The 14,917-nt window shown below is 38.5% G+C and overlaps 1 protein-coding gene across 2 annotated transcripts in view; it reads right to left on the bottom strand.

The window, feature by feature from the left end:
- Positions 1–1,005: 1,005 nt before the first annotated feature.
- znf277 (zinc finger protein 277) overlaps positions 1,006–14,917 on the bottom strand; it is a 66,274-nt gene continuing 52,362 nt past the window's right edge. For both annotated transcript variants that reach the window (XM_059978247.1, XM_059978248.1), the window contains exons 10-12: positions 12,813–12,855; positions 8,227–8,401; positions 1,006–6,109 (exon numbers count right to left, since the gene is read on the bottom strand). In XM_059978247.1, the coding sequence (XP_059834230.1) occupies positions 5,905–6,109; positions 8,227–8,401; positions 12,813–12,855 (423 nt within the window). In that variant the 3' untranslated portion in view covers positions 1,006–5,904. The remainder of the gene's footprint in view (positions 6,110–8,226; positions 8,402–12,812; positions 12,856–14,917) is intronic.

The raw sequence follows: 14,917 nt of genomic DNA, 5'->3' as shown, positions 1-14,917 counted from the left end.
TCACACTGGATCAGACCATGTTTTCAGTACTGACTTATGTTGAAAGGTGATGGTGTTGGAGAAGTGAAGAGATGGGTTGCAATTCAAATGAGTGGACTAATTGGACCTGAATGAATTTTGTAGTAAGGGCAAAACAATTAGCAAACTGCAAGGCTTATTGGTACCACCTGAGTTAACTTTCGTTCTCCAAATGGGTTTTGTCCTCCTCTTCTCCTGATTTTTGTAGATTCATGTCTCAATGTTGCACAACATGTTTTCTTTTCTGGAAACGTACATTAAAAGGCAGTTTAGATCAGCTAACAACTAAGAGCATCAGCAGAAAGCTAATAGGTGTCATTTGGCTAAGATTATGCAGTTTTTGGTCCTCTTCAGACGAGCATTTTGAAGGTATCAGCAGCTACTGCAGAGTTACATGGGTGTAAAATGGACCAGGAAAGCAGACTGCTACAGGATGAAGGTATTATTACAGCTGTCCAGAAAGCTTCCATACACTTATGAGAGCATCTTTGCATTTGCATAGCAGGTTTTTGTCAATAGTATAAAACTTATGCGAAAAATTCCCAGATGGCCTGGATGTGCTTTGACTGTCAAGGGTAAAATTGTGTACTGTGTACCTGGAGGAAGTCAACAAAGTTTAACATCCTGGTAACTCATCAGCCATTTTATTTGTTAGCTGCCCGGTGTAAATGTCTCTCACTGAACTTTGGGATGAAGCAGTAACAATAGGCAGCAATGTCCTTTGGTATTTTTGGTTAAGCTAGACCTTCAAGGTTCAGCAGACAGCAAACCTTGTTCTGATACAATGGATATGTGCATTTGTTTGAAATGATATATGGAACTGCTTGAGACTGTGACTTTAGGCAGCAATCTATTATTTGTGAAATTGTGGCTTATGAGCAGCTATCACAAAAGTTTGCAGTTACTTAATATAAGTAAATAATGTCATGCAAAATTAAATTTTATTTATTCTTAACTATAAAATTTACAACGCTATCTGACACAGGATGATTGTGCTGTAGGCTTTATTAAAATACAAAAACATAAGAAAGAAGCAGCAAGTGTATGCTATTTTATTTATCAAACCTGGCTCCCTTCTGATCTCAACTGTGCAAGTTCTCCATAGTCCGCAATTCCTTGATCTTTAAAAAAAACTCCTTTCTAAATATCCCCAATTAAATAAATTAGCCTCAGCAACCCTCTCAGTTTTAAATGACTACCCCCTAATCTGGTAAATATATCCCATTTAAGATTCTCCAGTTAGTGGAAGCATCTCAACACCTACTCTTACAAGAACAACACCCCCCCCAACAAGATTCAGTAAGATCAGCTCTCATTCTTTTAAAGTCCAAACATATGGCTCTATTTTCATTTTCTTCAGTTGATTTCGAACACACATCTCATCACAGACTGACCTGATGAAACTTTTTAGCCTGCTTCCAATGCTAGTATATGCTTCTTTAAATAGAGATCACAATTATGCACAGCATTGCAAAACACTGAAATCACGACAGACACAAGGCTTGTTTTTCCTCCAAAAACAAATTTAAAAATCACTGCTAACTTTATGTATTAACTGTGATGTAACCTTTCAGGCAAGTACACTATCAGGTCCGATTTGTTAAATGTGGAAGACAAGATTTTAAATGGCAATTTTAAAAAAAATAAAAAGCTGGGATCAACAAATGGTAAAGTAGAGAATTCATTATCTTTTTTAATACCACATTTTTGGAACTGTAGTAAGAACACTTCAATAATGTCAAAAGCACCATTTAAAAAATTATCTCAGACTAGGAGACAAATATATAAAATATAACATTATAGGGCTTAAAATATTTAATTTTACCAAATCTTTGTGGTCAATTCACACTTTGGGATAATATTCCCATTAATTATTTCTGGTTTCCATTACAGAATGCCACAGTGGAACTCAGGGTGTCACAACACAATTTGAGTACTTTTCCAACTGCAATAAAAATGACAATAATAGTTTTATTACAATATAATAGATATCCATCTTAAAAAGCAGTACTGCTTGACCTTTCAGGAAGAAAAGCTCTAGTGATGTTAACTTCCTCACTGCTATTTCAGAACACTCCTGTAAAACACTACACTGCATTTTTACTCCTGTTTTCTTGTGAATGTGTCAAGTATAAACCCAGCAGATGAGAATTTATACAGGTGTGCTAAGCAATAATTTCAAAATGAGATTAGAGGCTGAATTAACCTCATTTAAAAAACTATAAAAATTAAGGTAGCATTCTATTGTTTAACTCTTAATTAATTCAAGCAGCTGTTTAAAGTCTATAATTAATGTTTATGTATTATAGTCATTGTTTATAAGATGAATTTATAGTTTGAACAGTTTATAGTCACAGAAACAAGGTTTTGACCCAAAACATTGACATTTCCTTTTTTCAAACAATTACTGCTCAACCAATACTTCTGCTTCATTGACTACACAAAAGCCTTTGACACAGTGAAACACCAGGTCATCATGAAAATGCTTAAAGATATTAATATCGATGAAAAAATCTAAGAATAATCAGGAACCTCTACTGGCAACAAGGTGCAGCCAGACGGATAGACAATGAGATTGGTGAATATCAGCCAATAAAGGGAGGAGTCAGACAGGGTTGTGTTCTATCACCAGACCTGCTCTCCTGGTACAGTGAAAACATCATGAGAACCATACAAAACCTACCTGGAATAAGTATAGGAGGATACACTATCAACAACCTCCGCTATGCGGATGATACAGTACTGATAGCAAACAGTGAAGTAAATTTACAGAAACTAGGATCTACCATCAACACAGAGAGCAAAAGACTTGGCCTAACCTTAAACAAAAAGAAAACTGAAGTATTGGTAATATCAAAGAAACCTAATATCCCAAACTGTAGGATCGTATTGGGAAATGAAATCCTGGAACAAGTTCACAACTTCAAGGACCTTGGATCAGAGGTAACATCTGATGGCAAATGCGAAACAGACATAAAAGCAAGAATAGCAATGGCAAGAACAGCATTTACAGAAATGAGGAACATCCTAACAAAGAAGAAAGTAGCAATTGACATCTGCCTTAGAACTCACAGCTGCTACATTCTTCCTATTTTGATGTATGGCTGCGAGTCATGGACCATCACAAATACAATGGAAAAAAGAATCAATGCAACAGAGACGTGGTTCCTCAGAAGAATGCTATGCATATCATATACGGACAGGATAACCAATGAAGAAGTTCTACAGAGAACAAAGATGATGTACATCACTTGACAAAATCAGAAAACAACAATCAAAATTCTTTGGACACATCATGCAATGAGAGACATTAGAACGTTTAGTTACAACTGGAAAGCTGGAAGGAAAAAGAAGCAGAGGAAGACAGAGAATGAGAATGGTAGATGGATTAACATCATGGTTAGAAACAGGGGAGGCAGCAACTACAATTCGGAGGGTCAGGGACTGTGATGGATGGAGAGACATGATTGCCCATGCTGAACGGCAAGGTACCTGATCTACTACTGAACCTGCAAAATTTGTCCAGCACATTTTTGTTACTTTAGGAATATGTTCTAGTATAAACAGCTCAAAGAAGCAGTAATTTAAATTTGAAAATTTCCAGTTTTAGATTCTAGTCTCTTTTACATTCCCACATTTTAGAATCAAGTTTTGGACAATCTGTTTTAAGTCCTATCCTTCTGGTAATTCTGATCTTAAATTGGAAAAGAGGTGAATTCCAACTGCTTTTCACATGATATGCCAATTATTTAGATGACAGATTTGATGGTTTTGTAGCCAAGTTTGCAGACAATGCAATGAGAGGTGGAAGGGCAGGTAGTGTTGAGGAAACAGGGAGGCTGCAGGAGGACTTAGAAAATTGGTGGAATGGGCAAAGAAGTGGTAGATGGAATATAATGAAGGGAAGCGTATGGTCATACACTCTGCTGGAAAGATTGAAGGCGTAGACTATTTTCTAAACAGAGAGAAAATTCAAAAATCTGAAGTGCAAAGAGACTTGGCAGATCTTGTGCTGAATTCCCTGAAGGTTATGTTGCAGGTTGATAAGGAAGGCAAATGCAATGTTAGCATTCATTTTCAGAAGACTAGAATACAAGAGCAAAGATGTGATGCTGAAGCTTTATGTGGCATTGATCAGACCACACTTGCGAGTATGGTGTGAGCATTTTTGAGTCTCTTATCTAAGAGAAGATATGCTAGCATTAGAGAGGGTCCAGAGGAGTTTAATGAAAATTATTCCAGGAATGAAAGGGTTAATGCATGAAGTGTGTTTGATGTCTCTGGGCCCATTCTCACTGGAGTTTAGAAGAATGAGGGAGGATCTCATTGAATAATGAAAGGCCTGGAGTAGATGTGGTTAGAATATTTCCTACAGAGGTCGAGTGTAGGACCAGGGGGCACAGCCTCAGAACAGAGAGACGTCCATTTTGAACAGAAATGAAATGGAATTTCTTTAGCCAGAGTGTGGTGAATCTGTGGAACTCATTGTCACATACGGCTTTTGAAGCCAAGTCATTATATTTTAAATGGGGGTTGATAAGTTCTTGGTTAGTCAAGGCATTCAAAGGTTACGGGGAGAAGGCAGGCAAATGGGTTTGAGAAGGATAGTAAATCAGCCATGATGAAATGGCGGAGCAGCCAAATTAGACTGACAGACCTAATTCTGCTCTTATTTTTGATGGTCTTAAATGAGATTAGAATTACATGTTCCATCAGGAAGTTTAGCTGCAAAGGGTAGAGAAGGACTGGTTGCATTTAATGCTTTTCACAAAGCTTTTAAGAGAAGGTATGTAGGTGCACTGATATTAAAGAACAGGATACTACCTTAAATATGTAGTAGATGTGGTTAGGATGATAAGTATTAACTTGTCATTAGGTAAAATGCAAGGGAAAAGTATTACAGGGGCTGGCCAGGATGGGATTGACATGAGAATGCAGGGAATAGACCTTCCACCATTTCAAGTATGGCATTGAGTTTTCTTTAAAGATTGTCTGCATGAACAGAATCATCTTACGTGACACAAAATATTTAGCTAAGTTACATGGGGTCATGTGGGATTATTTTAATCCTCTCCATATACATTAACATATCATGTTCAATGGTGAGGGACAGTGGACTGGGACTTCCTAAGCTTGAAGTTCCGATCCCCACAGAAATAATAAGGAAGTTGAACAGATTTTGGTCTCCCTCTACAGGTGTTAGTGTGGAATATATAATTCTCAGATATATGAGAACCTTACTTAATGATGCCAGTTTAGAAGTTCTTTTAACTCCAACTGGCCTTGATGAAAAGAAATTTCAACAATTTGAAAAGCAGGGAGTTTGATACCTGGGCCTACCACATCAAGGAACATGGCTGAGTTTGCACAATTATTGGGAACAGGTTTTATTCTTCTTATATAAAGGGGGGAAATTAGATCCCAGGTAATGACTTATATGATTTGTGGGAATAGCGACGTTAATGAGATTTTTCTTCCATGTTTCAAGAACTGCACTTTGAGGAACCATTGATATTTTAAAGTTCGTTTTTTGATGAACTCCTAAAGCAGTGGTGATTGTAATTTGTAAAAAAAAACTTGTGGTTTTCAGTTTATAGTCTTGTGTGATGTTTTAATCTGGATAATATAGTTTTAAAATCTTTAATTCTCCAACACATTAAATAACCAGAACAATATTATTATTAACCAAATGGTCTGAACACTGCTGTTGCTCCTATTGGGGCTCTTCACATGAGTGAATTCTTCCCATTATACATATATTTTTAAAAATATGTTTATTGTTTCTTGCATTCCATCTTCTCATAGTACACGCAGACACTTATGTAAAAACTTGAGAGGGATAGCTATGCATCTACCATTGGTATCATTCATAAAAATAGTGACTTTTTAATTTGCTGGATGAGGGAGGGTGATTACTGGCTCCTGCTGCCGCAGTTGACTTAGAATACTGCTTTGCTTTAGTGCTTGCAAATCCGAAATGTCTTCTGCAACAACAGGAATGTCTATTGTTTGGTTGTCAGCCGTAGTTTCATTCTCACAGTCAGATAAAGAGCAAAGCAAAGCATCATTTTCATATGTAGGAAAATAATACCTGAAGATAGAAATAATAAATAATTTAATCTTAACAATTTTATAATAATAGTCCTAAGCATATATAAATTCATTTTATCTATACTTTTGAGGCCACATGCATTGTGCAGAGGGAAATAACGCAAATAAAGGCCTAGGAGGCCAAGTGCATTACCACTTTCACCACACATTATATGTTCACATCACAGAAAACCAGAGAAAAGTTTTAGATGTCTGGTCAATTTAATCTAACATACAGTCTTGAAGTCAACATAATTTTGTTTTTAAACATGCAGAGAAAGTTGATAACAGAAATGGAACAGAATTATTATGCACATTTTTTTCTGAAATCACCAAGTTGCTGGAGCACTTTGTCAGCTTCAGTGCTGTACAAGAATGGTGCTCCTTGGCACCTACTGCAACAGGTTTAACTTATTGTCAAATGAGCCTGACTTAAGAAGAAGATCAATTTTGCGGTGAATGTCTCCAAATGAAATTACTGTTATGCAAAAAGTGCTATATGCTTCACCATTACTTTTATGAAAATTTTAATCACAGATATATAATGTCCTGGAAGAACTCCAGCAAAGACAGATATAATCTGACTCTTCTGTATCATGTCAATTCTATTCTAAAGCTACATCTTCTAAATAACACTTAATGCTCATTAGCTCTTACTGCAGTCTCAGATACTTTTGCAAAGGTTAAAGATCTTCAATTTTAATTCACTGCTAGTAAATCTAAGATTTTTACATATTCTAGTGATTGGACAGTGGAATGTTTTACATTCTAATTAACAGCATAATGTTTTACTGTGGCAGCAACCTAGGTTCAATTCCGTCGCTGTCTGTAAGGAGTTTGTATGTCTTCCCCGTGACCTCATGGATTTAACCTGGATGCACCCACATTACAAAGATGTAAGGGTTGGATTAGTAAGTTGTGATGCTGGAGCACAGTGACACTTGCAGACTGCCCCAGCATATCATTGGACTGTGCTGTTCATTGAGATGTACAATGCATTTCACTGATTTTAAATGTACCTGTGACAAATAAAGCTAACCTTAGGATAGAAATCTTTACCTTTATCCTTTATCTCAAATACATTCAAAACCTTTTCCTTCAACCTGGTTTTCAGTTTATTGTTAGTTGCTCTGAATAATTTTACAGTAATTTTACAAGCATTTTTGCTATAAAATAGTTCTTTCATTTTATTTCAGCTACCCTACTGGAAAACAATAAATGCTTTGACTGATTTATTGCTAAGGTGGATAGTGTAGATTCAATATAAGTTTCCAAATTAGGAAGTTTTTATAAAGAGGAGACAAGGAAAATATTTCCATAAGAAGGAAGCCAAATAAACAAAGGTAGAGTTAACATAATTGGGAAAAGTTCCAGAGGCGATATTTTTCCCCCTCTCAAAGCAATTTCTCATGACCTTGAAATACATGCCTAAAAGGATGGAAGCACAATCAACAGCAACTTTCGAAGGGAAATTAAAACAGTAGAATTACCACACTCATTTTATTCCAAAAATCTTTAAATCTCTAAGTTACTGGAATAATTTTTCAACTTTAAGGCCATGAGAGCAGAGCAAACGTGTGGAAGGAAACGTACAGCTCATTCAAGAGCTGTTAAAATGGGTCAAATGGACTTCTGAAGTAGAATTTTAAGCCAGTTTTATTCAAATCAAAACTAATTTTGATCACCCCTTGTAATCTTAATTAAAAACAGTAATCAAAATTAAGGAATGGCTTACTCAAAGTAGCCAAATGAGTGTAATTAAGATGTCAATCTTGGTGACACGAGCCTAGGAGTGAACACTAATGTTTTTCTATTTTGGTAGACTTTGCAGAGGCAGTTTTAATAGCATTGTTCCAATACTTGGAGCTGACTGCTATCTCAAGAACATACAGGAAGCCAGGAATCACTGCTATCCAAAGAACCATGAGTTTTGCACCAGGCTTGAGTGCTTGAAACAATTTTTCCAGCAGTCGACCAAAAGCTGTGGTGCTGCATTAAATGTGATGGTAAATGTCATCATTAATAGTGCTATGCATTGAAGGTGTGCTAGAAACCCAAAGGAGAGATCTAAAGTAATACTGAACTGGAAATAGTCCACCTGTTTTAATTAATACTTACTGAGGCTGATCCCACGCAGATCTGTCAAGCAGTGACATAATATGGTCTGTTTCCGTCATATGATTTACAACTCCTGTTTTTGAGTCGAATGCTTCTCCACATCTGTTGCATCGACGTTGGTGAATTTCTCTTCTTATAAAGTTTACTAATTTGACTTGCTGGTAGAAGTTTAATCCTACAAAAAGTGGAAATAAACATTGTTCTCACATATTCAGCATAAAATTGACATGGTTTGAACACCAGTTATTAAAAAAATAACAAGAGCTGTCCTCAATTTTTTGTGATTACATTTTATCTGCAGAGTACAGCATTTTCCACCAGCTCAAAACTTTTGCTAAGGTCCCCAAGGATAAAGATTTATCTCAATATAAATACAAAATTCAGTGTAAATGCTTGGGATTCATCAACTGTTAGGAAATAAAAACTTCAATCAAGTTGCAACTTCAACAAGCAGCACAGTTCTGGAAGAGGAATGCTACATTGTTTTCTCCTCATCCAGTAATGCTCTAGCCAGTTTTAATAAAAGAGCAACCAGATAAAGTAGTTAATTTAGAATTCTCTGTCACATCCAAAGATTGTCTTACTGGTTTCTGGACATGCATTCAATTAAAATCCCTCATGTAATTCACTGGTCATTAGCCCACACATGCTTCATAGGCAATCTTACCCAATCCTTTAATAACTAAAAAGGAGTTCCCAAAGGATCCTGCAATGAATTTTTGATATACAGTACTTCCAATTATACTGTTGTACCCTGAATGCAACTGTAGTTGATAAAATTATATTAGGTAAATCTATAGGATTGAAATCAAGGTTTGAAGAAGTATGCCTTCTACTTCTTGATATACGTTCCTTGTGAAAAATCACAAGGAGTAAGGTTCACAAAGGATGATTAGACCTCTTCTGCAACAGATACTGCCAAAATCCCTTTGAAGAACTTAAAAAGCAGCAAAGAATAATTTCTTTTTGTTCTCTGTAAAGGCTTCAGAACAGCTGTAGGCTCTAATTTTGTTACAGATTAGGAGGCACACAGAAGAGATAATGGAGTTGATGCTTCCTTGGTACTAAGCTGCTGAGGTTGTGAAGTTCAGAGTCTCTTTTGGAGAGAGTTCAGAGAAGATTCACGAGGATGATTCCTGGAATGCAGGGACTAACATATGAGTAGCGCTCGTCGGCTCTTGGATTGTATTCATTAGAGTATAGAAGAATGAGAGGTGATCTCATAGAAACATTTCGAATGTTGAAAGGGTTGGACAGAGTAGATGTGGAAAGGCTGTTTCCCTTGGTGGGTGAGTCCAGGACAAGAGGTCCCAGTCTTAGAATTAGAGGGTACCCATTTAGGACAGAAATGAGGAGAAATTTGTTTAGCCTGAGGGTCGTGGATTTATGGAATTCATTGCCACATACAGCTGTGGATGCTCAATCATTGAGGGTTTTTGAGGAGGAGATTGAAGGTATCTAATTAGTCAGGGTATCAAGGGATATGAAAAAAAAGCCGGAAATTGGAACTAGATGGGAGAATAGTTTAGCTCAAGGTGGAGTGGGCTGAATAGCCCACTTCTGCTCCTTTGTCTTGTGATCTTGTGAAGTGGTTGCTTGACTGACCCTAATGGACATAGAAATCAGTGGTACTGCATTGATTTGAGACAGTGGAGTTTGTTGGTCTATTTGAGAAAGGTTGGTCATAAAACTTGAGGATTAGATTGACTTTATTTCACATTTCTAATTCCCTCATCTTCACATTTTCACTTCCTCAGCTGTTCTCCACTTGCAGGAATAAGCTATTGACCAATATTCAAACAGTCAATGATCCCTTAATTACACCTCCTCCCATTCAGCCTCCAGAGGGGATTCCATTCCGTTCTCCCAGGTGTCTCCATTATATCCATTCTGACAATGCCAACTTAACTACATGTTCTGGCATGAACTAGATGGGCCAAAAGGCCTTTTTCTGGGCTGTCCTTTTCTATGACTCTATATGTCTTCTTTCTCCACCACTATTTGTTCCTATTTCACCTATTTCTACCTCTGCCTTCCTCACAAAACTACAATAAACATCCCTGTCCATACCTCTCACCTCATTAGACTTAAGATTCAAAGGACATACCAAAGACTTTACCATCTCTTGTGCGATGCCACGTCTTCCTTCCCCCCTCCCCCCACGTCATTCTATATGATCAACTCCCTCTGCAACATCCTGATCTAACCCAGACATCAGCCCCAACATTTGCTCCTTTTCCTATAGCATCTTCTGATGTTTAGTCTGTCCTTGGTTATCTCATTCCAGGGCCCCAAGCAATCAGAATCAGAATCAGGTTTATTATCACCGGCATGTGATGTGAAATTTGTTAACTTAGCAGCAGCAGTTCAATGCAATACATAATGTAGCAGAGAGAGAGAGAAAAAAATAAAACATAATAATAAATGAACAAGTAAATCAATTACGTATATTGAATAGATTTTTTTAAATGTGTAAAAACAGAAATGCTATACATATATATTAAAAAAGTGAGGTAGTGTCCAAAGCTTCAATGTCCATTTAGGGATCAGATGGCAGAGGGGAAGAAGCTGTTGCTGAATTGCTGAGTGTGTGCCTTCAGGCTTCTGTATCTCCTACCTGATGGTAACAGTGAGAAAAGGGCATCTCCTAGGTGGTGGAGGTCCTTAATAATGGACACAGCCTTTCTGAGACATCGCTCCCTAAAAATGTCCAGGGTACTTTGTCGGCTAGTGCCCAAGATGGAGCTGATTTACAACCTTCTGCAGCTTCTTTCTGTCCTGTGCAGTAGCTCCTCCATACCAGACAGTGATGCAGCCTGTTAGAATGCTCTCCACGGTACAACTGTAGAAGTTTTTGAGTGTATTTGTTGATGTGCTCTAACGTCTAATATAGTCATCGTTTTGCCTTCTTTATGTTATGGGATATGTTCCCACCAAGGGAAACAGCCTTCGATATGTTTGGAGCAGGTTAGATCCTCAGAGATCTTGACACCAAGGAACTTGAAGCTGCTCTCTCTCTCTCCACTTCTGATCCCACTTTGAGGATTGTTATGTGTTCCTTCATCTTACCCTTCCTGAAGTCCACAATCAGCTCTTCTGTCTTACTGACGTTGAGTGCCAGGTTGTTGCTGCGGCACCACTCCTGTATGCCCACCCGTCACCACCTGAGATTCGACCAACAATGGTTGTATTGTCAGCAAATTTATAGATGGTATTTGAGTTATGTCTAGCCACACAGTCATGTGTATATTGACAGTAGAGCAGTGGGCTAAGCACACACCCCTGAGATGCACCAGTGTTGATTGTCGGCGACGAGGATATATTATCACCATTCTGCAGAGACTGTGGTCTTCCAGTTAGGAAGGCAAGGATCCTATTGCAAAGGGAGGTACAGAGGCCCAGGTTCTGCAACTTCTCAATCAGGATTGTCGGTATGATGGTATTAAATGCTGAGCTATAGTTGATGAACAGCATCCTGACGTAGGTGTTTGTGTTGTCTAGATGGTTTAAGGCCGTGTGGAGAGCTATTGAGATTGCAATGGGTCCAGGTCCTTGCTGAGGCAGGAATTCAGTCTAGTCATAACCAATCTCTCAAAGCATTTCATCACTGTTGATGTGAGTGCTACCAGGCGATAGTCATTAAGGCAGTCCACATTATTCTTCTTAGGCACTGGAATAATTGTTGTCTTTTTGAAGCAAGTGGGAACTTCCGCCCGTAGCAGTGAGAGGTTGGAAGTGACCTTGAATACTCCCGCTAGTTGGTTAGCACAGGTTTTCAGTACCTTAACCAGGTACTCCATCCGGACCCTCTGCCTTGCAAGGGTTCATTCTCTTTAAAGACAGCCTAACATTGGCCTCTGAGACAGAGATCACAGCTGTAGTTACGTTCTCCCTTTCAAAGTATGTATAGAAGGTGTTGAGTTCATCTGGTAGTGAAGCATCGCTGCCATTCATACTATTGAGTTCTGCTTTATAACCATGTAACTCCCTGGGTCGCCTCAGGCTCGCTCAGCTCATTCTCGTCTAGGGGAAGCAGCCTTCAGCCCCGCCAAACTGGGTAATCCGCTGGTGTGGATGCTGTGTGATGTCCCCACCTCGCCCAAAAACAGACAGTACACCATATGCGATTAAATGAGTACAATTTATAAAGGTTACTATAACTAAGTGATCAATAATGATACAGTATATATGAAGAAAAAAAAGAAAGAAAAGACGCCAAACTTATCAAAGTCCAAACCATTTCGTGCACAACCATTGGAGCTCAATTACTGAAGTCTTCTGGCCACCATTCGATCCCCTCCGGACTCCTCGACTCGCAGCTCAGGACCTCCGAAGTGGTCAACCAAGTACATCTAGCTTCATCCCCCCTCCTTGGAGTACCTCCTGGCCTTGGACCCTCCTCAAGGTCTCCACACCCTTCCTTTATAGTACTGGTGACAAGAACTGCACACAATTCTCCAAGTGTGGCCTAACCAAAGTTTTATACATCTGCAATACAACTTCTCAACAACTTTTATTCTCAATCCCCGAATGATCATTAAAAATACTGTAAATAAACATATAATGAGGAAATAAACAATACCTACCCATTTCAGATTTTAATTTGAGAAGGTCAAAATGATGTTCTGTCTACAAAACAGATTAGAAAAAGTTAAATATTATAAACTACAAAAGTGGGATAGAATGTAATTCTTCAGATTAAAACTAGATACAATACTAGTGAAATTCTAATTATATTTATCGTTAAACATGGAACTATAATATGAACAAAATAAATCTATGATGCAGTTTATTAGTTGTATAGTGGCTACAAATCTTTTATCGAATCAGCATTTTCTGAACCCCTGAGTAATCATTGTCATTTGCAGCGCAGTTCAGAAGCACATATTTTACAACAACCCATCAAAGCATTCTCATTTAGGTGCTAGGAGACAAACTTAGAGCCGACTCAATGGGATCTATTAAGTATTAAAATAGCACCAGAAATATAAAATTATGATTAAACAGTGTCAATGTAGCTTTATGAAATAAAAATAGAGCATGACAAATCAAAGAGAAGTTTTGGAAATAATTGGTGGCATGGGTAAGAGGGAACCAGTAGATATGGCATATTTGGATTCTCAAATGTGCCATACAAAAGGCTTTTATACAAATTACAGGCTCTTCGGATAGAAAGCTGCACACAAACCTAGACAGAAAACTGGTTAAAGGACAGTATAATGTGTCAGATTATTTTAAAGGTAAATCCAGAGAAATGCATGCCTCAATTTCTAATTTCTTTGGAGACACAAGAGACTGCAGATGCTGTAATCTAGAACAACAATGAGGAACTCAGTGAGGCAGAATGTGTAAAAGACAAAGGTCATCATTTCATGTCTGAATACAGAGGGGAGACAGAAAGAATAAAGAAGTGAGGGAAGGTGAAGCAGGGACTGGAAAGCGATAGGTGGAATGAGATGAGGAGGGTGATGATGGGCAGAAGGAACCAGATGAAGGGACTGGAAGTTAAGAGTTGCAGATGCTTAAATCTAATATGCAAGGAAAATGATAAGTGGAACCAGATAAAGGAGGGACAATGAGCAGATGGGAGTAGTTGGTGGAGGGTGTAGGCGAGTGAATGGGTGAAATGTGTGGATGATAGGCAGATGAAACCAGAAGGGGAAGGGGAACAAAACAGAGTTACAGGGACAAGTGGGGAGTTGGTTGAGACAACATAGAGTTTGGAAAGTTCAATGTTCAAACCTTTGAATTAAAGACCAGCCAAGAGGAATACGAGGTGTTGTTTTGCGAATTTTCATTTAGCCACACTCTGGCAATGGAAAAGGCTAAGGACAGGCAGATTGGTGTGGGAATGGGAACTGAGATAGCAAGCCACTGGGAGCTTACGATGGCCATTGCAGACAGAGCACAGGAGTCTCAGCTTGGTCTCACCAGTGTAGAGGCCACATACAGAGCAACAATTGCAGCAGAATAGAGTGGGGGCTGTGCATGTGAACCTTTGCCTCAACTGGAAGAGTTGTTTGGGTGTAGAGACAACAGTAGTACATCTTGGGGTTGCAGAGGAAAATGCTGAAAGACGGGGTGGGTTGGTGGAAGGGTTGAACAAACTAGAGAATCAGAGAGGGAGTGGCCTCTACAGCAAGCTGGAAGGGATCCCATTGCAGGTGGCAGAAACCAAGGGTGATGTACTGTAAGTGGAAGCCGGTAAGGTGAGAGGTGAAGAACAGTTCTCTCATTGTTGAGCAGTGAGCCTATGGCTTTCTATTCCAGGACATCTGAAACCAACAAATACAGTTTCCCCACTACTGTGGTTGATGGAGACCTCAAATGCATTTCCTCTATTTTCTGGACTTCTCCTAACCTAAAGGGGAAATCGTGAGCTGGGGTAAGGAGGATGTGAAGAAGGTAAAGTCAGGTAGTTAGCAGGGGAAAATAATGTAGATAGAGTTTGTGAAGTTATTCATTTGGGTCAGAAAAATTTGACCCAGAGGAACAGTAAAGTCTTTATTCTAAGCATTAGCATTAAATCTTTGGAATTTTCTACCCCAGAGAATTTGCGATATTCGATCTGAGCACATCAATACTCAGATCAGTCAAACTTTGAATTCTAAAGGAAGCAAGGGAAAGGAGGATCAAGCAAGAATATAGAGCAAGGGGCAGAATTCACCTACTCCTGGAGACATACTCTTGA

Source organism: Hypanus sabinus, chromosome 8 (genome assembly GCF_030144855.1).
Source record: "Hypanus sabinus isolate sHypSab1 chromosome 8, sHypSab1.hap1, whole genome shotgun sequence".
Lineage (NCBI taxonomy): Eukaryota > Metazoa > Chordata > Chondrichthyes > Myliobatiformes > Dasyatidae > Hypanus > Hypanus sabinus.
Note: the sequence above shows the minus strand (reverse complement) of the source record. Positions and strands in the feature narration are given on the sequence as shown.